The sequence below is a fragment of the Abramis brama genome (genome assembly GCF_963993115.1).
Source record: "Abramis brama genome assembly, chromosome: 24".
Lineage (NCBI taxonomy): Eukaryota > Metazoa > Chordata > Actinopteri > Cypriniformes > Leuciscidae > Abramis > Abramis brama.
Window position 1 is genome coordinate 22,145,327 of NC_139986.1, and position 27,393 is coordinate 22,172,719.

Consider the following 27,393-nt stretch of genomic DNA (forward strand, 5'->3'; position numbering starts at 1 on the left):
AATGTTTAATTTAGGTTTCAGACATGTAGGCAATAAAAAAAAACAATAAAAAAAACATAAAAAACAAACAAACAAATTAGTTTGTTAAATACACTGATGTCAATGGAAGCATCTATAATTTGACATTGTGCTTTATCAGATAGCATACACACTGTACACAGTAACTATAAAGTTTATTCTATTCTTTTCCGATTTCACCAGCCACTTACATTTATGTATTTCAGGAGAATTGGATGAACTTAAGTGATAAAGGCTCCCATCGTGTTTTATAGATTAACCAACGTGATCATTATAAAGGTGTTTAAACAACAAATGTGACATGCATAACGCGTCCCATACAACAGTATTTCTCCGCCCTCCGTTCCCCAGGTCCGTTCGAGACCAGCAAGTTTTTAGGGCCGGAGCTGAATCGATCTTTCCGGCCCGAAACCCCCTTTTCTGCAGTGGAAATTAGTGTTGCTTTCGTCAACGAAAATTATGACGAAATATTGCCGTCAACGAACCGTTATCACCTGACGAAAACGAGACGAGACGAGACGTAAATGCTGGTCATGTGACGATGACTAAAATACATGTATAATGCAATATCGTTGACGAATAAAAATGAGACTAAATGTGGTTTACAAAATAAAAACTATGCTAAAATGTATCTTCATTTTCGTTGACCAAAACGAGACGAGACGAAATGTTATAACGTCACGACGAATGAGAGAGTTGTGCGTGAACCCATAGCTTTGTCGGCTGGTCACCCGATTATCAGCGAATTTAACAATATTATTCCATTAGTTATTCCATTAAAATGTCTCATTGATATATTTGACAAATTCATAATCATTACTTTTGCCGGTTCTTTGTGACAGCTGTTATGTGCGTTATTGGCAGCGTCACACTCTGGTTACATGAACGCGTCACCGCATCAGCACCAGAACATGGAGATTTTATTTTAGAGAATAATCGCACAACCTATTCGATATTCTATAATTAAATAAACTAATCGAATATCCAAAAATCGTGACTCATCCCTGCATGGAATCTCTTGTTTCTTTTCCCAAATCTTCACTCACGTCTCACCCATTTTCTAAAGGGATTAAACATTTCTTCATTGGTTCGCTTTTAATTAGGCCTATTATATTCGTATTCTTTACTGTGGTAAAGTAGAAAAATTCTGTAGGACAGATAGCCTACATTTGTACTTGCATGTCAAATTCTTTTTAACACAGTTTGTGCTTGTTATATTAGACATAGGGCGCGTCAAGTTTAGTTGTAAAGCACGTTTCACACGTGCGGGTGATTTTTAGTTTCACTTTCTCTGGCAGCGCAATCTCAAACATAGCCTAAATATTTCGCCCTTGTGGAGGATAAAATTCACTCTTCAGACCAATTTACATCAAGTAGAAAACACGAAGATATCATAAAGAGATCGATGGTCTCTTTCCTGCTCGTGTCCCACATCCCTCTTAAAGCGCAGAGTAGGCTATATCACGCGTCTTTGTGTGGAAATATAAAACAAGGTTTTTTTTGTTTGTTTTGTTTTTAAATAACCCCCAACTACCGCCGGTAGGTAAAAAAAAACTGCCACCGTCACAGCCCTAAATATAATAAAAAAGATAACCTTGTTTGAAATTCTATATTGACGGGGTTAAATAGAATTGCATTACTAAAAAGAGACTAAAATACAATTTTCATTGACTAAAACTAGACTAAAATGTCATCAGTTTTCGTTGACTAAACCTAGACTAAAATGTCATCAGTTTTCGTCGACTAAAACTTGACTAGACTAAAAAGAGTATGAACGTGACTAAAACTAATAAAAACTAAAACGACAGCTTGACACAAAGACTAGACTAAAACTAAAATTAAAACAGGCCGCCAAAAACAACACTAGTGGAAATGCACAGAATGGTTCGAGAACAGACAAAGGCCGGGAACCCGCACCAGAACTGTGTCGGTGAAAAAGGGTTAACAGTGATCTTGTGTTGTTCCAAACCAATATGATTTTCTTTCTTCTGTGGAACACAAAAGGTAATCTAAAAAGTCAAAAGAATCCATACGACTTGTGCGCTATATATTCCAAGTCTTCTGAAGCTGTGCGATACCCCAGTTACTCAGCAACACTCTTATTATTTATTTAAAGTTTGTTTGACTCCTCGTATCTTAATGATTTGCACAATGGTTTTTATTCACTGACATGAGCAAACAATTATTTTAGTGAGAGTTTTGACCATGTTCTCTGTATTACAATAACACCTGCACATTTAATTGAACATAATTACTTCACTTACTTTGCTCACTCACAGGCCATTCTGTCTTTGCTCAGCCTGTTTTGGTTGGATCAGCATGCCTAGCCATGCATGTGTAAGCTTCATTTGGAGATAATTGCTAATAATTATCCACTGATAAGTCAGTACGGCGCAAGGCGGCTAGAGAACGGGGGCTGTTTTACTGTCGGTTTTCTGAGCTGGTGCGAGATTAGATAAGATATGAATTGATGAAGATGAGCTCTTTTTTTCAAGAGGTCAGTTGTGAAGGGGGACTATTTAAAGAGAGACTACAGTGCTGTTTGTGCTTTCGATGTCAATCAAGCTTCTATTATTTTCGAGGTCACAGACCCATGTGCTTCAGGCTAGTATTTCAATAAAAGATAGATAAATAAAGAAATAAATCACTATAAGCATGTTCTGCCTCCTGCCTTTCAAGGAGGATATTCAGCCTTTAAACTTTTCTGTTAGACTCAAAGCTGTCTGAACAAAAACCTCCTTCATATTCTTCTTTGTAGCATGTTAGCCATATATACAATTTGAAACAAGTGAGAAATGAAAATTCTGTCATCATTTACTCACCCTCACGTTGTTCCAAACTGTAGAACACTTTAAACATTTTGAAATTCATCAAAACATCTGCAGAATAACGAAAGTCATGCAGGTTTGGAACGACATGAGTGTGAGTAAATAATGACAGATTTATGTATTATTTTTGTGTGAGCTGGTTCTGAGTTTGAATATACACAGACGAGGGCAAAATTTAAGAGTTATGGTGGAGGGGAAGATTTCCAGTAAATAACAAAATGCATTTTTGTTTTTCACACAAAAGCTATTGTATGACTTCAGAAGACTTAGTATAGTGCACAAGTCATGTGGACCACATTTGTGGTGCTCTTTTGTGTATTTTGCACTAACATTTTAGACTGTTGTGGAAACTCACACAAGCAAAATGCACATGCATCATAATCTTTTATCAGAACAAGGCAGTACTTGTGAATATGGCAAAGCCTGGCTAAATTAAGACAGACAGTTTCTATGGTGGAGCCCTGGAGAGCAGCTTTGGCATTAAAGTCTAATTAAATGTATTTTTTTACTGCACTTCTCCTTGAGGCAGCTATTGCACCCCATCTCCCCTGGTGACCAGACTGGAACGAGAATGTTTCGGCTCTGTTAGCGATGCTACCATGCCGACGGCAAAGGGACCCAGCAGGCCCTTGCTGTGTCCCCTTCATTACATCAGCAGCACAGCTCTGCCTCATATCAACACCTGATTAAAATGTTTCTGGTGATAAGAGGATATGAAGGTCAAGCTACAAGAAGTGCAGTGCATGGAATCTGAGACCTCCACCTGAACTGAATAAGGAGGCCTAATCAGAATGCCATGCATGCCTTTAACTCCTTGCAGCTCGATGGCTTTGTTTTGCTCGGTCGCTGGACCAGCTTTGTTAGTTAAGGCTAGTGAGCTGTTCATTGCAATGCATAGTTTTTTTATGAATAAAGTAAATGAGGTACTTTATAATTCAGAAAAAAACTATGCCCACTGGAAATGTTTCATGCCCCTGTAAAGCAGCCCTTTTTTATGGTTTTTACTCTTGTGTGGTTTTAATATGTCTCAGAAGTCTATTACTCACTGTTTATATGCAGTTTAATGACCCACCATAATATCAGCAACTAATTTGCATCATATGTCATTATTTGGTTGGAGATTTTATGTGTGCAAGCTTGCTAACATGTCACAGAAGCAACAGATTCATGCTTGGCTGACAGGTGCCAGTTTTAAAGAGGATGTCCTATGATATTGAGATTTGACATGCCCTTCTGTTAAATAATAAATAAATAAAAACTATAGATAATGAGATGCAAATCAGGGTGTCTGGAGAATAATGCCCCCTCATTTATTCAACCCGTGTATACGTGCAGGGACTGAGCAGTCATTTGTCACTTCCAAACGTGATTCGGTGCATCACATTTACCAGCCCCTGCATGTACATCTCTTCGGACACAATGTTTTTAATAATTCTCCTCTGTACCCACACTTGGCAGATCGTAAACCTGTGTGAGAAAGAGAGACGGCAGACATCTGGAAAAAGTTAGATCAAAGACTAGAGACTGATCAGCTTTTTATTTTTTATTTTTTATTTTTTTTATTTTACAGTGTTACTTTAATCTGTTAGAATCATGCTGATCAACTTTAAAGGAATTCAGTTATTTTTTCTAACATAAAATCTATAGACAGCATCGGTGACATGCTGTACATTACCACAAGGAATAGTTTCAGCTATAATAATTACATAAAAGGTACAATACATTTATATTAGCAGGCAAGTGGGCCAGAGTAATTTTAGTAATTTTAATTTATTTTGCTATCTGAATACATTCTGGGTACCTCCACCTCTGGGTGGAGTTTGCTTCATATAACCCAAGCTTTATGAATAGTCAAGTAAAATAATTTTTACTCTTAAAAACTTTACTCTCATTGACTTTCTATTGTTATCATTCATGCTATATGTTTTTTTTTTATTTCTTATTTATATTTATACCATGGCCTGTCTGAATACTCGATTCTGCAATAAAACCGTTTAATGCACAGGTAGTTCCAAGTCAGTTTAATCACCGTTCTATAGTAATGCACTGTTTTCATTGAAGCACATATACACATACGTCACTCGCATGCAGAGGGCAGAGATTGCGGAAAGCACACACAGAAACATTCAGGAGCGAAACTTGTGATCAACGCTGCCTTAAGACCTTTATTAATAATATAGCTTCGCTACTTAATCGCTACATTATATTTCTCAGCATGAGGGTGTTACATCACTATTCTGAAGGAATTAAACTCACAGCTTCATTGTTAATAGAGAGAGATACGCTGAAAAGATGCAGGTACCCATCTCTCATCTCTCTCTCAATAATTAATTCAAATGAATCCTATAGTTTATTCATTCAAATAAATGTAATCTTACGCACTACTTTATCTCTGTGTCTGATTTGAAAGCAGGATGAATGCTAGAACAAACAAGCCGTAACTAACGAAAATAACCATAAATTTTACCCTTCCGGTCAAATATTGCACTGAAAACATCTTTAAGTTGTCAATGTTGACAAATGACCAAAGTGTAAGCAGGATAATTCATGGCTAGCTGTGCATTAAACAATTTTAATGCACTTTGTGGAGACAACCAGCCTCCGCTTCCCATCGGATGGTCTTTGCCTCCACATCATGCATTCAAATAGTTTAATGCACAGCTAGCCGGGGATTATTCCTTACTGGTTTATAATATTCAAATATTAAATTGTACTTTTATATTGTTAATCACACTTTATAGTAGGTGTCTTTAACTACTTTGCCCTTACATCAAAAAATAAGTACAATGTACTTTTGTTTGTATTGTGTTGATGTTGTATTGCAAAACACCTTTTCTGCTACTGAGGTGGGATACGGGTAAGGTTAGTGACAGGTTTAGTGGAATGAGTAGGCTGTAGGTTTAAGGCTGGGTTAAAAGGGAAGGGAAGGGTCAACAGTGTAATTATAGCTGGAATTACAGAAATTAATTACAGATGGAATTACATGCAGGTATTTATAATACTATAAGTACAATGTAAAAACATGTATGTACATAATAAGTGCATTGTATCACATTATAAATGTAAATGTTAGTACATAGTAGTTTAAGACACTGGTAACAGTGAATGTTAGTGAATGTTAGTTAATACAATAACTAATGTTAACAAATGAGATCGTATTGTAAAGTGTTACCAAGACACCTAATATAAAGTGGGACCATATTGTTTATTACCACATATTGTTTATTATGTTATTCAGTTTATGAGTATAAAAAAATATTTGCGCAAGTGATGGTCAATTTCATTTACAGTATTGCATGGTGAACTGAAAAACACAGACGCACACATATAAACAAGTTAAGCTATACTCAATTCTAGCTGCAGAACAGTTTCACTTAACCACATCACAACCACTCTCGTGCTTAGAGAGGAAACTGGGGAGAGCAAATCTCGCTGTGAGACACTTGCATGGGGGTTGTCCTCAGTGGCCATAGTGAATGTATAACCAACATTTAAAGCATGACTGCCTCTGAGGATTAAAAGCATTCACAAGTGCTTCAGCATATATATGAATATGTGAATATGTAAATAAAGAAGTGTGCAACATATACGCCTAATATACCACTTAATTGATATTTTTAGATTATTTAACTGGTTTTTTTTTCTCTCTTTGAAAGTGTGACCTGTCTGTAACTATTTCTTTTCCTGTGGGAAAATTATAAATAACCTATCTTTCGAGAAGGGAAAAAAACCCTGAAAAATAATGATGTGGATTTTGCAGAATCCTTGACACTGTGTGCAAGGTTTTGAAGTCACTTTCTGGAAGCTTCAGAATACCTCCACATGCAGATGCACATTTACTTGAAATGCAAATGATTTACAAGGTCACTCTGGTCTCTAAGTGCTGGTTCCAATTTTTTCTCCCCTCTCGGGTGTAATTGAACTCCACAATTGAAAATCCACAAGGGCATATGTTTTATTTCCTTTTTTTTTTACCGTGACAGGTGCAAGTGCAACCTTCATGCCAACAGCTGCATCTTTGACAAAGAGAAACTCACTTGCGAATGTGAGCACAACACTACGGGGCCTGACTGTGGCCGCTGTAAGAGGAATTATCAGGCCAGAGCTTGGAGCGCTGGATCCTATCTCCCCATCCCCAAGGGCACAGCAAATATCTGTGAGTATACACACACACACATTCCCATTCCACTTACTGGAAAGAACAATATGGGCTCTATGTTTGTGGATAACAAGGCTCACATGTCATTTTACTCTGACCATAAACCATCTCTCTTACTGATGTCCTACCTTTCACAATGCGCTCATGGTGTCTCCCCAGAAGCCATTACCCTACTTCCAATTTAAAACCAGGTCCTCACAGGAACTCTGACACATCACAGTAACTTTTCAACTTTAAGAAGGGCTATCAGACATATTTAATATTTGAATTAGTTATGTTAAATTACAAACTAAATGCTCATTATTGTTTACTACAGATGTAGGGACTAAGTCCAAAAATTGTGGTGGTACTATTATTATCCATAGTATAAAGTGGGTTACAAAGTAAAAAAAAAAGATTACCACCATTTACCATTTCAGTGAAAAGTTAACATTATTTTCTATTTGGTATGTCCTTTAGCTTTAATGACAGCAATAGCATGGAAGTGCCTAAGCAACCATGCTATTGGTTACAGGGATAGTTTACCTAAAAAATGTAAAAGCTGTCATCATTTACTCACCATCATGTCATTCCAAACCTTTATGACTTACTTTCTTCTGTGGGGCACAAAATGAGATATTTTGAATAAGGTTTCAGTTGTTTTTGTCCATGATGGCAGAAATTTACTTTTGAGTGAACTACCCCTTTAAGGAGTGTTTACCCTTCAGAAAGACGCAGAACACTTGTAGGACCTTTCTTTCACAGAGCGCATATCAAATGTTAGAACTATAAAGAAGGACAGTTAGCCTTTATAAAACCAGTGCTGTCTGTAAGCCTGGGGACTACACCACCACTGCAGTTTATTTCAAATGACAGAAGACAGAGCCTTCAATCAAACACACAGAATGTTTGCCCTGAAATAAACTAGCACTCAACATATGCTTCTGGGACTAAAGCAGCAGCACATATCACAGATATGACCTTAGCATGCACAGACACTGTGTGTATGCCAAAACTTTCTTTTCAGTCTTCAGCAGGTTAGAAGGTGTGTGTGTGTGTGTGTGTGTGTGTGTGTGTGTGTGTGTGTGTGTGTGTGTGTGTGTGTGTGTGTGTGTGTGTGTGTGTGTGTGTGTGTGTCTGTCTGTGTTTGTGTGTTTGTGTGTCCCTCCGTGTGTATAAGGGGAGCGACGCGTGCCTTCTGGCAGCTGTTGTACCTCATGACTCTCTAGGAGCCGTTGGAGTGTTTTGAAGGACTGAGATTGACAGGACATTATTTAAAAAAAAAGACAGCGCAGACTCTGGACCCACTATAAAACACAGCCTCACCTTAAACCCCTTATTATGGTCCTGTGTGAGGAGAGTGAGAAGTCCATAACATAATAATGTGGTAAAAGACGGGCTCTTAGATCATTCCCTTTGGATTAAAAATAATTAGATTAAACAATAATAATAATATTTCAAACAGAAGAAAAGCAGTTTGTCGATTTAAAGCCAATTGCAGCTGATTTTACAACAGTTCTTTGTGCTTGATACCATGCGGTAGGGCAATGGAGACAAACGTAAATAATTACAAATAGCATCTTTTTTACTACAGGTTGCATTGTTGTGCTTTTAAAAAAAAAAATTACTGCTAAGAGTGTATTGCTCTCTCGCTTCGGTCTTCTTTTTATTGAAGCAAAATATGTATTTAAATAAGTGCTACTGTTTATCACAATGCTTTCAACATAGTAATTTTTTTATTGGCACTTTGTAAAAAATTGCATTTTCTATTTTTATAGTTTTTTCTTAGTTTAAGCTCATTTTTATTTTTATTCTCATTTTTGTTTTGTGAGGGATATTATATATAGATACATTGTTTTTTAATAGATACAGGTATCTTGACTGCAGTTTTACTAATTTAAATTTTGAGTAATTTGTTAATTTATACTATGTAGTGTTAGTTTTTGTGTCGTTGGAAGGCAGAGTAGTTCCTCTTAGTCCGAGTGGGTCAGACAAATCAAGAAAAGAGCTTGAGTTTGATGAAAGAGTGTTGGATATCACTCTTCATCAAAGCGTGCTCAGACTTCTGGGAAGTAGCTAGGTCCTCGCTTCACATCAGAACGGCGAGTCGGAGAGCGATCAGTTGGAGAATTAGCAGTGACAGACCATTTCTGATCTCGAAGAGAGGGGAAGTGATGAGGGCGCCCCCATTTTCTCCCTCCTGGAAAAGGCGGCAATGGGACTCACGCACAATGTTCTGGCCCGTGCTGATCTGAATCTAAAATGCCTTCTTAAACTTGACTAATGTTTGTGTGTTTTATGGGTTGTCAGATTGATGTAGGGTTTCACAACGCGAGTGAAAATAAGGTCTGATCTGCACTGTGCCTGCTGGTTCCCAAGCGAAGCAATGGCATTTGGTATGGTTCACGCACATAAGATCAGCAAGCCCCTGTTAAAGTTTAAAAATGGGAGGATTAGCAAGCAATGCTAATTGTTTTCCACGTCTCTGCTGAGTAATACTCTGTGGTTTAATATAGCACTTCTGTACAGAGAACTGACTAATTCCTCTTGTCCTGGCAGGATTAAACTGTGCAAATGAAACTTCAAATCAAACCAGTCTGGCCTTGTAAATTACTTGCGATCAAAGCACTTAAAGAGAGATGTGTCCCGACACAGTTTCAGTAACGGTTTTTATCGCTCCTCATTGACCTCGGCTTCAGTCCGTGAAGATAAAAGCTGAACATGATATATGCTTTTATGCGACTTATTGATTTTACAGCTTTTTAACATTTAATTTTGGATACAAAATTCCACTCAGCACACAACAGAAGCCATGGAAATCATGCTTGAGCGAGATCCACCGAGGGAGGAGATTCATAATACCTCATTTACTTCTGTTCAGCCTAGCTAACGAAGACAGCCCAACACATCTGGAGATGACAGTCGCAATGAGAGTAAATTATTATCAGCGGTGCCGTAGTGTACGACTGATGGCTGGTTTTGTTTTTTAATTAGTGTACATAAGTAAAGGGCTGCCAGATGTCAGTGTGTTCGCCTGCCGTTGTTCGGCGTCCTTGAATCAAATGGTTCGTTCCTGGGCTGAAACTATAACAGCTGTACCCTTCCTCCCCCACCTGCCATCCTCAGACATGCAAACTTTCTTATAGGAAAAGCATACACTCAAGGAGGAAGTGAGGAAGACAGTTCCCGCCTTAGAACGTGCTCAGTCCTGTAGAAGATGTTTGCCTTTCTTGTTTTGTAACATGGATGATCTTGAAGTGTAATTAAGCGTGTCCTCGATCCTCATTCCACTGCCCGTACGGATGCTCTAATTAGTGTTATCTGAAGGGCCAGGTGGCCATCTTGTCTTCTCCCAGAAGAGGAGAGTTATTTTGTACCATTTGTGTTATCTAATTATTCATTTTAACATCTCCACCCTGGCTGCATATCCTCCTTCACAACCACCACAGTTACCATTTCCATCTTGACTCTTGTAGTGTCAACTCCGAAAGCATATTACGCTCCCTCTCTCTTTCGGTCTTTTTTCTCTTTCTTTATTTTGTGTTATGTTCTCCTTATTCCCCCATGAGACCTGGTTTGTTTACTCTGCCTTTTCCACATCTTTCTCTGTGCTGCCGCAACGGTAATCTCTCTTTCAAATATTTGTTTCTTCCATCACAGGATTTTCCGCCGCGTGTCGCATTCCCAGAATCTTAACTGTGACTGTGACTCATCGCAGGCACTTTTTCATACTTGCCATCTCCCGTACAAATCTATTCACTCTGCCCTGTAAGACATTCAGATGGAGGTGCCGTTACTGTAGCAGAGGTTGGCCGACAAGTTCTACCGGTGTGGATTGTCATATTTCCTTACGTTTTGAGCCGTGCGGTTGCTTGTGTATGTCGCGGCTCACATCCGTGTAGAAAATGGATGATGGATGGCCATGAGATGTAAGTGGCCAGGGAAAGTAATTACAAACTTTGCCTAGGGTTGAAATTTTGTAGATAAGCTTTGCCGGAAAGTCCAGGAAGACGGAAAAAGCAAACAGATGAGACTATGTGAAGGTCAGGAAGTTATTTCCACTAGAACAACAATAATGAGGCCACCAGCAATTCAGCTAGCTCCGTTTCCAACATGAAACATGAAATAAAGCATCATAGAGGGGTTTGTCCTTTTGCTGGCGACGGAAGTGGGCGGTTAAGGAACAGATTGTCTTTCAAATGAGAAAAAAGGAAGTCGTCACAATTTCCATGCCGTCCAGCGGGAATCCCTCAAGCTGGATGACTTGGCAGGCGTGTGAGTGTGTTATGTAGGGCAGGACAGATCTGGTATCTTGCCCAGGTTGGGTTAATTACGTCCCGTCAACCTCTGGGAGGAAGCCTGAAAAATTAACTGTCAGTATAACATGTGTTTAGGTGTGTGTGGATGGATTTTCCCCCCAAGAGACTGTCTATTCTTTATCATTCTGTGCAGGTTCATATAACATTGTAGGTGTATTTTGATGGCATAATTGCTTGATTGTGAGAAAAGGGTCTTATTAATTTGTGGAAAGGTGGATTTGCACAAAATCAAGGAAGTATTTGTCTAAATATGAATAGAAGGAATGTGGAATAAGTCCCACACACTGATATATATATATATATATATATATATATATATATATATATATATATTAGGGCTGGGCAACGATTAATCGCATCCAAAATAAAAGTTTGTGTTTACATAATATATGTGTGTGTACTGTGTATAATTATTTTGTATAAATACACACGCATGCATGTATATATTTAAGAAATGTATGTATGTATGCGTATATATATATATATATATATATATATATATATATATATATATATCACACACACACACACACACGACTCGTGTGCACAGAAAGCCATTTCAGACAGTTTCATGCCCGTTTTGTGGAGTATCCTTGCAAGCACAGTCTTAAATGAGTTAAATAAAGTCTTAAATGTACGTAAAGAGTTGAGAAAATAAGGTGTGTGTCAGATCTGCGTCATATGCTTCAGCTCTTAAAGTGACAGCAGCCTATTAAGGTCGCTTAATGTTAATCAAAGAACAAAAGACAGAGAAAATCATTTGTAGCTTTAATAAGGATTAATCTATATTTAATTTATCATGTATGCAGTGAATACTGTGAAGTGTTTGATAACTTTATTCAATATCTGTATATATCCTACCTGTTAGACCTACCTAAAAATCTTAAAGCCCTGTTTACAAGGTTACATTGGACAAAAACAGTGAAAACAATAACTTTTTGTGCATTTTGATAGGGCAAGTAAAAATCTGAACCGGTCTGACTGGGCCCATAGAAAAAATTTAGCCCTAACATAATGAAGGGCAGGTGAATGTGGCATTTATTATGATGGGTTTATGTAAAGATTGTTTTAAGTTCACTTAAATTAAAAGTTGTTCTATTATTTAAAGCCTAATAAATGTTAAACAAGTATTTATTATATTTAGTATTTCACCAATTACCCCCTGGTGTCACTTTTGGACAGTGAAAAACAAGTGATTTATACACTTTTAATGTCATATTTTGTAATATTTGCATTGTTTTATTTTTGTAATATTGGTTATTTTTTCATACACACACAAACATCAATAATTATTCAATAAGCAACACTTAACAACACAATAAGCCATTAAGCTACTGTACTAAAGGTACAATTTTTGCAAACATTTTCTGACAGTGTAGAGAGTTCATTCAGTCATTTTAGGTGTGTTAAACAAACAATAGCATAAAAGATGACAACATAACATGTAAAATCAGGTACAGGAAAATTGGAAAAATCCTCCTGGATATATATTCATTTAGCACACACACACTCCTGCCCATCATCAGTTGATCCTGGAGACTCGAGTGACCCCAGAGTGCAGAAGTTCAGATGGTAAAAATCAATGGAGTGTGCAATAAACATAAGCAGCCTAATGTGTTTCTGCATCAGGCTTCACAATTTGATTCCTGCTCTCTGACATAATGGAGAGTTCCAGCAGGTGAGGGGGGCTGAAAACCGCTCTGATTGAAAGATAATCTAATGATATGACACATGATATTTTGTGTCCGTCTCAGGCAGACGACTGTCCAACTCAAAAGAGGAGAGGTGAATAAATAAATAAAAATAAAAATGAGGTTGTATAGCACTTACATGAATCGTGAGGATGAATGAGAACCATGACTAAAAGCCTGACTGTATTTAAAGCAAAGAGAGCGGACAATGTGCTATGAGAGGTGCTGTGTTACACTGTTGATGCTGTTTAGAGTATATTGAGACGTCTGTATTTGTTTCTGTGGTGTCAGATGCAGCATCAATCATTGTATTTTTCCATGATGAAGTTCAAGTAAAAAAAAAAGACATTGAAAGAGGGAACCAAGCCTTACTGTATCTATGGACCAGAATATCATAGAGATTTCCACCGAAATTACCCGGAACAATTTGTCCCAATTTTTTTCCCCCAGACCTGTTTCTTTCTGCGTTTCCACTGCAGTCTAAAGTACCATTAAGATTAGGCAAATTAGTCCGGTGACGTAGGACTACACACCGCAACAGATTTTTAAAAATGGTGGTTGAAATGAAATGCTGCGTGAAGTCAACCAATCAAAATGCGGCATGAACTCAACCAATCAGCATGTTCAGTGCCCAAGTCCCACCCCCGAAAGTTCCTGAACATTGAAAAGGTAGTACCTCGCAAGCAGGCACTTTCTGAGGGGGACATTTTTACCCGGAACTTCATTTAGACTCTGGATCCTGCAGTCGCAACACACCAAGTAACCCCCCAAAGTTCCTATTTCCTGGGGAAAGTTCCTGCGGTGGAAACGCGGCTTTATGGATGCGCTCCTTTGAATTAAAATAAATAAAGAACTTAGTGCTATTGCACTGTTGCCATATATTAAAAAAAATAGAACATATTTACTCTTAAGCAGGAGTTTTCAAACTGGAGTATTGGGACCCCCATGAGGCCACAAGGAGGTGCTATAGGGGTCAGTGAAACATATATATATATATATATATTTTTTTTTTTTTTACAAAAAGTTAGCAAGTAAAACTCCCATGTGCTATAGTTTGCATATTTTAGCTTACATTAAGTCTTCTGTGAAGTGTGAACGATTTCTCTCTTGATTTCATCAGTGAAATCAAGGTATTGGCAGATACCAATCTCTCTTTGGTATTGGCATAATAGATGTGAATGCAAAAGCATGATGTTATAGTTTATGTTTCCCTATGCAGGTTGTCCTCTCTACTCCTTTCCGTCTTCTATCTTTCTGTCTCAGTCTTCACACATGTTCGTTGGAGGTGCCTGGAGGTGCCTATTTTCCAAGTGATTTCTCAACCCTCCTTCCAAAGGTCATAAATTTGACTCTTAACTGTCCATATGAAGCAGAGATCAGGGAGAGAGATTAGATGGCGCACACTAGATCAATGGCACACTGCAGGGGCGTGAGTTCAGCTCACCAAGAGTTCTCCATCGTTCAAAGGAAAATCTTCATTCACTGCTCTCCAAATGGTCTGTTTGAAACGTAGCACCAAATCTTATACCTCACCATTTTTTGGTTTATTTTTATTTATTAGGAATGCAGATATAATGCTTGAATCTGTTCCTACTTTTGGATTTGCTTTGTGTTTTTTATGAATTATCCTAGAGGGGTTCTCTGCTGTCATCAATTGTTTGAAATGGTTGTTTTACTAAGGTTGTTTATTTTTTCAGGTTCTGTAGCAAATATAGTGAGAGATAGTCCAGCAGTACACTACGAACTATTTTATTACATAAAAACCAGATTATGGGTGTGTTCACACTTGGCATTTTTGGTTCAATTAAAATGAACCCTGGTGTGATTGCTCTGTTAGTGCGGTTCATTTGAATAAGTGTGAACGCTACCATGCGAACCCTGGTGCGCACCAAACAAGTGGACCGAGACCGCTGAAAAGATGTCTCCGTCCAAACTCTGGTGTGGATTGAATCAAATATGAACGCAACACAGACCAAAGGCATGTAAACGAACCAAAAACGGGACATGATGTCACAAGATGCGACCCTAAAAAGGACAGAATGCTCACACATACCTGATTTTTCTCATCATGGTCATGATGTTGCCCATCACAGTTTGATACAGGTATCAGAAACACGTCTCCTCGCAGCAGATCTTCGTTTGTGTGTGTGACACAGGGATTCCTGCCTTTGTTTTGACTCATTTACACATTTTATAAGCTCTTCACGCGTCAAAACACCATCATATGTAGGCTACACACATACAACGAGCAAATTTAGCCCACCACACAGCATTGGTTTGGTTGTTCGGGAAGTTCCGTCTCGAAACGTCATAAAAGCTGATCAATCAGGTTGTGAATGAATCCCTATATGGTGTTAAAATGCAAATGTGAATGCTAAGCGGACCAGGACTAAACTTTTTTTTTTTTTGGTCTGGACCAAACGAACCGAACTATAAGTGTGAACACACCCTATATTACATGTTATGTGCATTGTATGTGTTTTTTATCAATATTTATTTATATGTATTATTAATATTTATTGTGTTATGATTATTTCATTTAAGTATTTTTATGGAAATATATATTTATAGAATGTAAAATGTAATTATTGCTTTTCAGTAAAAAAAATAAAATTAATGATTTTTGCACTTTTTATTACATTTTAAAATTGCTGTTTGTTGCCATTGCTATTGATATATACTGTTTCTAATATAATCTCTTCTCTCATTTCTCTTCTAGGTCTGCCAAATAGCGTTGGTCCAGTTAGTAAGTAAACAAACTCATAGATATAAATCAACAGGAAGTGCGAGATGAACAGCTTTGCTTCTCACTTTACCTCAAGTACACTTCTGGTTAAACGTTGATTTCTGATTTTCATTGGACCTACTGATTATAAACTGTGCAACCTAATGTGATTAGTTTTGAAGTTAATTAGAACAGAGTTAAGGTAAGCTGTTTCTAGCAAACAGCAGTTTTGCCACATAATAAGATAGGGGCTTAGAAGCAGAAAGGGGAGAATATCATTTTAATATGATAAATGCAGGTCTATCTGGTATTATCTGGTCCTGCCAGGGGCCTCATAAGCCAGCAGACAGATAGAGTTACAGGTGCAGGGAGGTTGAATGTGAAAACTGGAGCCACAGAGATATTGAACAAGTCAGAATGCATGTAGAGCCTTGAATATTTCCATACGCTTCACTTCTCTTGGGTCCAGGACAAATATACACATTTCCTCTTTGGATAGATTGGTATAACATATCAAAGATGTATGAGATAACATTGCACAAATCAGATATTCAAAAATGAACATTGTAATTATTGTTGATAAGGATTTTATATTTATTACAATATTCATATTGTACTGATTTATTCATACAATACCAATGAACATTTGTTGAGAAGAAATTAGTGAACGAAAAACTTGCGCTACAAGTTGCACTTTTGATCAGAAATGTACGTTAAACCAAGTGGACACTCTCCTCAAGTGTGTTTTGTCTTTGGCTGTAAAGCATGGCCTGTGCTGTGCCATTTCTGCATGGGCTCACTCCATTATTTCTTATGCAATCATCAACATGAACATCCACTCACTGTCCCTCATGGTGAATTTACACACCTCCATCCAGAAAGACACAAAGATGAGACACTCACAGTACAACTAGGGTCCTGAACAGTTTGATGATACTTTATCACCAAAACAGAGCTGAAGCCATAAAAACTGTCCTCTGACCATCACTATAACAATTATAAACACCATTCTCTCCCTTTCATAAAAACTATAGAGAGAGAGCTTGTAAAGAGAGTCCTTGAGGCCGGAGATGTTTTGCCCGAGACTGAAAAAGAAAACACTGCAGTTTCCTCAGAGTTGCTTGAGGGTAATTGAATTCTTTATTGACTTTTCCCAATTCTATTTCAAGTTTATTAAGCCTGCCAGAATTGCCTAATGCAGGCATTAGAGCAAAATTAATATTTTAAGATGAGATTTTGGCTGTACAGGATTGCATTTCATCACTGGGATGGCATTGATTAAAAGCTGTCACTTCTTATTTATCCAATTTTTATCCAAATTTTCACCAACAAAAACATTAATGAAGAGCAGATGTGATGAGCATCGCTCCTAATCATTTGGTAATACGGAACACATTTTATATCAATAATAAAGTGCTCAACGTTGTCCCATGGGTATCATGACACTGGCTTCTGCATGTGTGAGTGTCATGTAATGTGATGAAAGAGGACAACTGGATTCATCCGTCACTCTGAGGGCTGATAGCTTCCAAACTGATAGTAACTCCAATGGTTGTTCATTGCTGTGTTCTCACTCTTTGTGTCTAACTGGATTAAAAATAAAGAGACAGAAAACCTCTATGAAAAGAGTTGTGGGAAAAAAAGCGTTTCTCCAAATATTAGATTAGTTTGATGGATCCAAATTGGTTTTTTTTAGTTTACAAATTAATGCCTAATCACATTTTGAAATAATTGTAAAAACATTCCTTTTTTTCTTGTTTGTGTTTTAATGAGGCTTCAACTAATGAGGTGATGCTGAAATGCCAAACACTAATCTAAAGAAAGAGAAACACTTTACAATGTTGACAAACCCTCAGCTAACATTATCTTATTAATCTTACAAGAACAATTATTTGTTTTTCATCTTTAATTTCTATCATAAAATATTACTGGAGCTTGAACTGAAAACTCATAGTTATTTTCACGGAATTCCCCGAATCACATGGAAAAAGAGTCATTTCTCCCAATGTGATTGGACATAGAGGCCATTTCATAATGGGTCTTCAAGATGGGTTTCCTCTGTCAGTAACCTGCGTCTGCATGCATTCCGAGTCCCCAAACACCATGCTGTGTCCCTGGTGAAAAAAAAATCGAATTCAAATTCATAGACGTGTCCTCACTGGAATTCCTGCACCCTGTCCTCGTTTTACACACTTTTCCCACACACTGAGGTCAACCATGAAGCAGCACATAAGGGACTTAACCATGTTTGTGTCCTTTCACTTTAGTGCTGCCTCTGAGGTTGACTGAGAGACTGCCCCGTTCCCAGTCTTAATATTTCCGCATCCAAGGAAATTAATTGTATGTAATTATAAGGATATTCCCATCAAATCCTCATTTCAATTGTCAGCTTTTTTTCATCCAGAAGCACACTTCAAATGAATCAATTTGATGAATTTAACAAGTATCTCAAGCAACCATGATTACACGTGCGCACAATCCAGTCTCACATGGTGCATCCGAAACACTGACACAATTTCCCTTCATCTCTGTCAGCCATCTTTCCCATGTATTAATACAGAGTAAGCCAAAAAACACAGCTCAATTACATACAATCTCTAGAGATGACCTGTGATTGGTCCATTGGTTGCTTGTCCTCATCGAGCCTATCAGCTCAACTTTATGAATGACCCATCTGGAGATGTGTGTAGCTGTTTATGTGTACATGAGTCCAAACTTGACCCGTCCTAGTGCATCTGACATTCGACAGCCAGTGCATTCAATTAACACCTGATTTCTCCTGCTTGCATGCAGTTCGGCAGAACATTTCATCTCTAGGTGTCGCTAACCGAAATCAAGGTAGGGTATATTTTTCAACTTGGATAAAATTTCCTTTGATCTGACTCACAGAACAATTTTTAGACTGCTATAAGAGTGAAACAGATCCAGCAGAAGTTTGCTGACAGCTAGTCTTTTTTGTACATTTGTTGTATACTGACTCATTCCAGATGGACAAACATGTTCTTTTTGCTTTTTCTCTTTCGCGTATGAGTTTCTGACATGTCTGAAAGCTGTGAGATTTTTGAGCAATCAGCATTTCTAAGAAACAAGCTGAACAGCCATAAAGACATGAAGATGATTTAAAGCATTATGCCCTCCATTTTAATTAGGAATGACGCTCTCTCTTGGGCCCTCTCAATCTTTTCTCAGCCCTGCTAGGGAGTTTTCATGGCTGTTTAAATATACTGATTCAAGTTAATACATTGCGCAGAAAGATGGCCAAAGAGAAACATCATGCGAACAGCATGCCTGAATAAACAGTGGTTTTGATTGAATTGGGGGTTGGAGGTTAGTAAAGGACATAGTGCTCATTGAAACTTGGGTTGATTTGTGAATGCATGATAAGCTGATAACTTTGGGATTGTTCTGAGCCCTGTTGTTCTGCTGTTGTGTCGGACTGGCAGCGGGACGTAGGGATATAAGCCTTACGTGCTCTCACACAAGAAGCCTGGGAAGCTCAAATACGCTAATGCCAGCTGAGCAGTTTCTGCCAGCAATGCAGGCTTTTTGTTTTCCAGAGCCGTTGAAACTTCCAAACCACAACAGCTGCAAGGAATGGAACGTGCACTGTGCACATTTTTGTCTATTTTTATCATTTATGACAGAGAAACTGGATTTAAATAGTCTGCATTCTTTCTACTTCATTCTTCTTTTGGTATGAACATTAATGTTCATAATAAAATTTAGGGTTTCTGTTGATTTAATGTTTTCATTTAATTTATTTTGTCTTTATTTTGTCCAGTAGCTCCTCAAGTTGCTTTGTCAACCATTCCTTCTGTACAAGTTGCAAACAGTAAGAGAGGTAGGAGGACTCGATTCTTATCCTCTCACTACTGTGTCAGTGTATGTCATCCGAATTACCCCCCACCACCATCCCCTGAATGAGTCCAGAGTGAGTCCTGTACTTTCTGTACTTGCAGAACACCTATCCCTGACCTTACTTTTCCCACTTTGCATAGTATAATAGTACCATTAAAAAGATATTACATTTATTGTATCTACATTTATTTATTGTTTAATTTGTTTATATTACTAGTTTGTTAATTAACTCCATCCTGAATCAGCATGGAAACTCTGTCCCGAATGCTTTTGGGATTCGAGGAGGCAAAGATTTTACTTGATAAATCAGAAGGGGAAGCATCATGTTGACTCTGTCGGATTAATGTGTTGTATATAGTCAATGTTGCTGATCCGAGTTTGGATGAGAACATTGAATCTGATATAACTCCACAGTGGCTCACTGACGAGAAGCCTGTACATTTTTTTTGTTAAAGTGGGCCGTCTAAAACATTTTTCAGACAGAATGATTGACATATCCAGGCAGCTTTAGAGATCGCTTTTCAGGAGATATGTCTGTCTCGACGACTCCAGTCGGGGGACGGGGGAAAAGGCTGCTGAGGAGGCCTGACCATAATCCAGATGTTGATAATGAGAATCCCTCCATTTCTCCCGAAAGCCCTGGAATCATCTCAGGAGGGAAGGACATGGAGGCTTTATGAACGAGAAGATCTGTCAGATTGAGGGTTCTGGCCAGTTGGTTGACCAAGTGTCCCTGGCAGGTCAGGGCGCCACTTTGTTATGTTATGCCAAGAGCAGCATCCGTGCATTGAGATTCAACTTCACTTTGAAACTAGGACAGACTCCTTGCGGGTCCTGGATAAACGTTGTTTGGTTTCTTTGGAGGCTGTGGGGAAATAGATAGGAAGTTATTTCTGATTTGGTTGAGCTATTTCTCATTTTGTAGCTGACAGAATCAATACTGAAAAAAGTGCTTTGTCTTTCATTTTTATGGCAGTAGTTCTGTGGAGAGGATACAGTTTGTGTACCCGTTTTCGACCTGAGAGGCTTTGTTATTTCGGGGGCATAGAAAATAGAAGCCATTGTTTTATTCTCATGTTTGAAAGTTCCAGCTCCTTCACTACACCCCTCCATCATTTATTTCAGACAACTCTCCATGAGCAATAGAATATAAATACTGTAGATGTAAATTTCAAATTGCACTCGCCTTCTGTCGAGGTTGAAAATTACATCTACTCGTGTTTGATTTCCATGTGGCATTCCTATTCTTATTTTCCTCTCCATTGCTGTGGTGTGCTCGAGGCGAACTCTAATAACAACACCGCTTCTCCATTCATCTTAAGGTGATCGTACATCTAACACCACTGGCTGCATCCATGGCAGTGCCTGCCACCCTACCGCTGTTTCAGACCATCCAAACCTCGCATGCCATGGTGCCCCTCTTCTGCAGCGCCGCCGCGACTCGCACACACTTACCCTAAACACAGCCACATCTCTCTCCCCTTTTTGCAAGACTGCGAATGCTTCAGTCACTCCAATCGCTGCAGTTACATCGAGGTGCTAAACACCGTCATTTGCGTGAGCTGTAAGCACAACACTAGAGGGCAGCACTGCCAACTGTGCAAGCTTGGATACTACCGCAATGCCTCAGCAGAGCTGGACGATGAGAATGTTTGCATAGGTCAGTCCTCCAGCACTCCCATCCACCAACGCACATCACACACCCTCCCAAAATCTGCCATATGGCCTTCCCTTTCTATTGCTCCATCATCCTTCATCTCTTCACTCCCTTCTCTGTGTCTGTCCATCTCTCTGTCATCACCCGAGTCTCTTCACGCATGCTTGTGTGAGTCAGCAACGTCACGTTGAACCACATCCCTCTGGTATTTGACCACAAAACCAGCAAGTATCTGACAATGATCCATGGCAGATTATATTTCCTGAAAATTGGCATGTTTATTAGTGTTTCACTAGTTCACACTTACATATAATTAAATAGAGTAAAGGTTATGCGTAATTGGCGTGCTGTCCGAGGGGAGGGCTCCGAGCTCGGAATTTGCCCCGAACCTAGAGTACTCCATCCCAGGTTGGGATAGGAATAGTTAGAAGTGAGGAGATGGGGTGGTGGAGGGATGCTGGAAAACTGTCATAGAACAGAGGTAAGTCTGCTGTATATATACCTCCTGATGCTAATTGAGTTGATTAACTGAATGAGCTCCTTCCAAACTTTGTTAATAAAACATAATTTTTTATATTTATTACAAAGCTCAGAAAGGAAAAGGAAAAAATATCGTGAAACCGAGAACAAGAAAAGACAAAGAAAAAACAAAAGACAGACTATAAAATCAGAAAGGTGTCATTGTGAGGTAGAGGTGATGTCTGCCTTCACACTTCCCCAGTGAGGTGTCTGGGAGGGCTCGCACCCACAAATAAAGGTGCTGCATGCTGCATATGTCACTCTGGGAAAGAAGAAGCAAGAGAAAGAAGAGAGCGAGAGAGGTGTCTGGGAGCAGGTCACGGCTGTGTGACTTACACACACATCTTTAGGTGTTACAGGTCACAGACTCTGACCTCCACCTCAACCCAGCAAATTCTGTACTCAGAGGAGGGCCACAGAGCTGTCAAAATATGTGAAAAGTGCTTCATGAGAGAGGTCTGTGTTAGTGTTTTAGCAAAGCATTGATAATTAATAAGCATGAATGTCTTCTACTTACTGTAGAAATGAAACAAGTATCTGATCTGTAGCAAAACCTTAAGACTATATTCACACATATAGAGAGTTCTGTTGTGCTGGGCATACTGGTGAATTTATACTGAAAAGAAGTAGTATTTCTCCCAAAACAAACAAAAACAAAAAACAAACAAATGCAGTTGTGAGTTGTGAAATGCCATTACACACATCAGAGTTTCAGGCTACATGTCCAAGTTCTTCAGCACTAGAGAATTAATCTTTTGAATGGCAAATATTAAAATTTTTTGCAATTTTAAAACCCTTCAGTAGCTCAACATCTGCTCGAAATATTTGTCTTCTCCATAGATGTCCCAGAGATCTAGGTTATGAATCGCCCTTCAGCACCAAGAAAGTAATCAGACCCTGGATAGTTGTCTTAAGCCAGATGCCTTAAGGTCAAATGTTACAGTAGTAGGGGTGATCCATGACCTGGAGAGTTACTGAAATTCCCAAACATTTACTTGTATTTTTCAGGGGTTTTTTTTTGTTTGTTTGTTTAGTATCTTGTTTTAAAATTATGCAGTGAAATGTGTTACAAATGCTTTTTCATTTTGACTTTAATAAAATGGTCCCCTTCAAGGACATTTCCTGTAGTATCAAAGGATTTAATTATGAGATAATTGTAAGAAATTATCAGTATTTGACTTAATGCACTTGTGGAAAGCAAACGAATTGGCTAATCAGGAAACCTCCACCACGTGTCTCTGTCTTTCTTTTTCTCTTTTGTATGTTCCTTCCCTTCATGCCACTCATTTTAGTGCTAAACTAAATATAGAAATATATTTTCGTAAAATTATTCATAATGCACAGTGCAATCAGTCTGTAATAGTCTTCATCGCCCTACACTTTTGCATAATGGGACTTCCAAGACGTTAAACAATCACAAACATACGTTTTCCTCACTAAACTAAATGCCATTTTTTCCATTTTCCACCCTCACTCACCTTCCCCAGCTGATGCTTCTCATTTTATTCCTTTGAAATGGAAGATGTAAGGTAAATATTCAGATATACAGGTTATAAATCTGTCCTTTGTAGACTAGCAATGTGCATGAAGGATGCAGCAGAGGCCCATTTTGAGCGAAAATGCTTTTTGTGTAGAAAACAGGGACTTTATTCATGAGCTGATCTGAGAGGCTGAAGACCACAGACCCGATCTCTCCACTGTGTGTATGTGTGTGTCTTGTTTCTACAGACTGTAATTGTAATCCCTTTGGCTCAGACACTGATCGCTGTAATGGCACAGGATATTGTAAATGTAAGGAGGGAACGACAGGGGCTAAGTGCCATGAGTGTCTACAAGGATATTTGTGGGACAATGGCTGCAAATGTAAGTAGAACCTCCAACCAACCTGCAGCTTCAGTCCCTTGCTCTCTTTTCCCTCTCTCTCTCAACCCCTCCCTTCTCCCTTCTCTCCCTCTATTTTCTCTGTTTGCTGCTGCTTTTTTGGCTTACCCGGGAATGAGCAGCTTGGTTTGCTTACAGCACTTGGGAACAAAAAAAACTTGGACTGACTTCCATCCGAGGCTCAGTCACACCTGTTATACTGCCTTGTTAGTGGTTTAACTACAGATTTAATTTTGAGGGAATTATTAACATAATTTATCAGAATTGTTTTTATTAATAGTATTAATACAAATAGAATTGTTCTCAATCACAGAGATAAATCATGCAAACAAATCTCGGCATAATCCCATGCATGTGCATTTGTGCAGATGAACGCAGACAGCTGAGCTAATATTTGAAGTGAGCAGAACATTTGACGCCTGCGCTGTGTTCTCTGGCTGTTTGCTGTTATGGCCACATTATGATGGCTGGTTTTCTCTCTTGGCTCCAAGTGTTGCGGTTTGAAACGATCTGTAGGTCAAGCATTGATTTGTATTCTTCAATGGGCTCCTAGCATCAAAGGTCAATATTTACCAAAGCCTCAGATAACACAAAGGGATTTTGGCTGTTATAATGTAAGATGGACAGTCCAGCATATGGGTATGTTGAGTTCAAAGCGGCTTTGAATGTAACAGTACGAGGATGGTTTAGTGTGAGAAGCAGAAATTCACACCATCACATGTCACAAGATACAAGTAAACCAGAGAGTTTGGTACAAGTGGTGACATGTGGCAAATGCACTCCCATTACTGACTGTTCTAGAAGATGTACTCGAAGAGAAATAAAGAGACATGTTCTTTATACACATCCATCTCCCACCAGCTTGAAGATGCATTATCATGTGACTGTTTCAGTCAATGGTATGCACTACGGTAAAGCACCATAACCATTTTAATTTGATGTTGTCATCAACACAGACGCTTTTTTGTTAGATGTCCTAGATAAGAGATTAAGTTTGTTGCATTTGTCTCATTAAAAGTCCCAAAGGCCAAAATGTGTGTGATAAATGCAATCTAACGCTCGTTTTCCTGATCCCGTCCATCTGTATGCAGGTTTCGGTATGCAATTAAAGCTCAAATCTTTCTTCAAATAAGCCTTTTCTTCCCAGTGCACCATGCAATCTACTGCTGTTCTCAATAAATATTATCCCTCTTATCAAAAGCAAACCCAATAAATGGCTCAATTTATTTTCTTATTACGGTTTATTTACATGCAAGCAAATTATGAATGCAGAATTGGAGGCTGAGCACATTTTTCCTTGTTGTGAGTGCACATGCTTTAAACATAAACAGACCTTCTGTTGCTCTCTTAAAATAGGTTCTCATATTTATTAGATAAAAACGCCTTCTTGTGCCTGGGCTCTAGAGAGCGTGGGGTAGGATATAGAGGTTAAACTGTTTGTAGGATATGAGAGATACATTCTCAACCAACAGCAGAGTAAATAGTTTCCATGCCCCCCTCTTTTGGAAGGTAAAGGCGTTTGTTTGCCCATACCAGCTATAAATCACTGACGGGGCTCTTCTTGCCTCAGCACCTTTTTCTGGTCATCAGGGTATATCAAACTGAGGAGACAGAAAGAGTTGAACTCTTAGGGTGAACCAAAAAGACCCAAACTCTTGAGAGATACGTTATCTACAAAACTGTGCCTCTTTTAAGTCTCTCTTTAGATGAAGCACAAGAACACTTTTGCCAAAGGCCACAGTTGTGGAAAAGGTAATCGATCAATTTGCTCTTTCCCGCAAAGAGGAGTTGTTCTAAAAGTCTTTCCACAGACACAATCAACTCATTATCTCTTACCTCTTTCTGTACAGTTTGGTAAGAGGCAACATTGATGTCTCAATCGCAAAGAGTCAATATGTCCTACACGTCTTTTAAAAATAAGATTAATTTATCAAAGGAAACATCTTGTCTATAAAAGAGCATTGGGCAACTTGGAGATTTACAAAGATTGAATCAATAAAGCATCTTTTATAAACAAGCCTCTTTTTAAAACAGCTGTTTTTCATCTTTTGATCCATAATTTCTTTATATTTTCTTATGGGCAGGCTAGACAAGTTAAAAATGTGCTCGGAAAAGGACAGTTGATTGTCATTTCATGACTACATCAGAGCCCTAGAAGTAAAACAACTGGTCTAAATTTATATTTTGATTATTTTAAGAAAAAAACCTAGATGAACTAATTGATCTACTGCGATCTGTTATATAAACAATTTTTTTTAACATGTGAAGAGAGAACAACAGAACAAAAGAAGCATATCACATAGCATTCCCTTTTACTGACCTGGGGCCTCATTTATAAACGTTGCGTACGCACAAAAGAAGGCGGACGCCGCTCTCTACGCAATAATTGGTATTTATAAAAAGCAAACTTGACGGGAAAATGTGCGGTCCTTCACGCAAACTCTAACCCAGGCGTACGCACAAAAACGGGTGAAATGAGAAATGGCGACACCGTCGGCAGATGGAAGAAACACGTGAAAGTGTGTGAAACTTTAGACCGTTGTGTAAAAAAATGACAATACTGCCTCTCATAAATAACATGAAGACTTTACAAAGCAAGTCTTACAATTAACAGCCTACACGAACACCCGTTTGATCGATCTGCAGTGTATAACAAACAAAATCAAACGAAAATTACAACAGAAATGCTAATTAACACATATTTGCAAAAAGAAAAGTGAAATATGTTCTGCAATAATATTGGCATGTTGTGCAATTCATCCTCATAAATAATATAGTAAACAGAACGAAATAATGTACAAAACTGATATTCTCGTCAATGTGTCCGTCTGGCGGAGCAGATAGATGCAATTAGATAGACAGATAGATAGATAATTTGGGAGATATATAGATAGATAAATAGATAGATGTATTAATTGTCCACTGGGGAAAGTTGTTTTCATAGTAAAACATTTCTTCATCAGCTACGGAATCATGGTATTCATGCATATGCCTTTAGTTTGTTTTATTTTTGATAAAATAACGTATGACGTATGTCTCAACTCTGGCGATGGAGCGCTAGACGCTTTTTTGCCTCAACTTTGATGTCCGACCATTTCTTTTTTATTTCGGCCACGGTCCGAGGTTGTGAGGCTACAGCATTTACGGCGTCTGCAACCTTTTGCCACTCAAGTGCCTTTTTGGCATTAGTAATGCCCACACTGTGCCCTCCAAACAACATTTTTCTCCTCTTTTCCACCTCGCCAACGATAACTTCTACTTCACATTGAGTGAAGTTACGTTTTTTTTTTATTTCCTCTCTGTGTTTGCCATGATTTCGCAATCAATGAATATTAACTTGTGGGCGTTTCACGGACTATTTATGGGCATCTATGGGCGTGACATGAAGCCGCAAAAGCTGCGCTACATTTAGAATTGATTGTGATTTATTAAGGGAAAACTGCGTAGGATGTGCGTGCGCACGGTTTTATAAATCCGAATATTTCTGTGCGTACGCACGTCCTATGTTTCATCCGTACACCACTTCTGACGCAAATCCTACGCAAAGTTTTATAAATGAGGCCCCTGATCATTTTTATGATTACATTCAAACCTTTGAAAATAGGCTAAACAGTATACAGAGGTAACTGTATATTAAGTTTGTTCTATAACACCTATATATTGCTTTAAATTTGAAACTATTGTAGTGTCTAACTAGGAAACTGCATTAATTTTGCTAAATTGAATTAATACTTTAGCGCAATTTAATTTATTGTCATA

At 38.4% G+C, this 27,393-nt stretch overlaps 1 protein-coding gene across 13 annotated transcripts in view; it reads left to right on the top strand.

Annotated features, from left to right (window-relative positions):
• Positions 1 to 27,393, top strand: part of ntng1a (netrin g1a) — an 89,876-nt gene that overhangs the window by 59,345 nt on the left and 3,138 nt on the right. For 2 of the 13 annotated variants that reach the window (XM_084102195.1, XM_084102190.1), the window contains exons 4-7: positions 6,830 to 7,002; positions 15,714 to 15,740; positions 21,070 to 21,237; positions 23,482 to 23,616. In XM_084102195.1, the coding sequence (XP_083958321.1) occupies positions 6,830 to 7,002; positions 15,714 to 15,740; positions 21,070 to 21,237; positions 23,482 to 23,616 (503 nt within the window). Of the gene's footprint in view, positions 1 to 6,829; positions 7,003 to 15,713; positions 15,741 to 18,512; positions 18,558 to 19,500; positions 19,561 to 21,069; positions 21,238 to 23,481; positions 23,617 to 27,393 lie in introns of all 13 variants that reach the window. The other 11 variants (XM_084102192.1, XM_084102191.1, XM_084102194.1 and 8 more) reach the window with 10 other exon arrangements.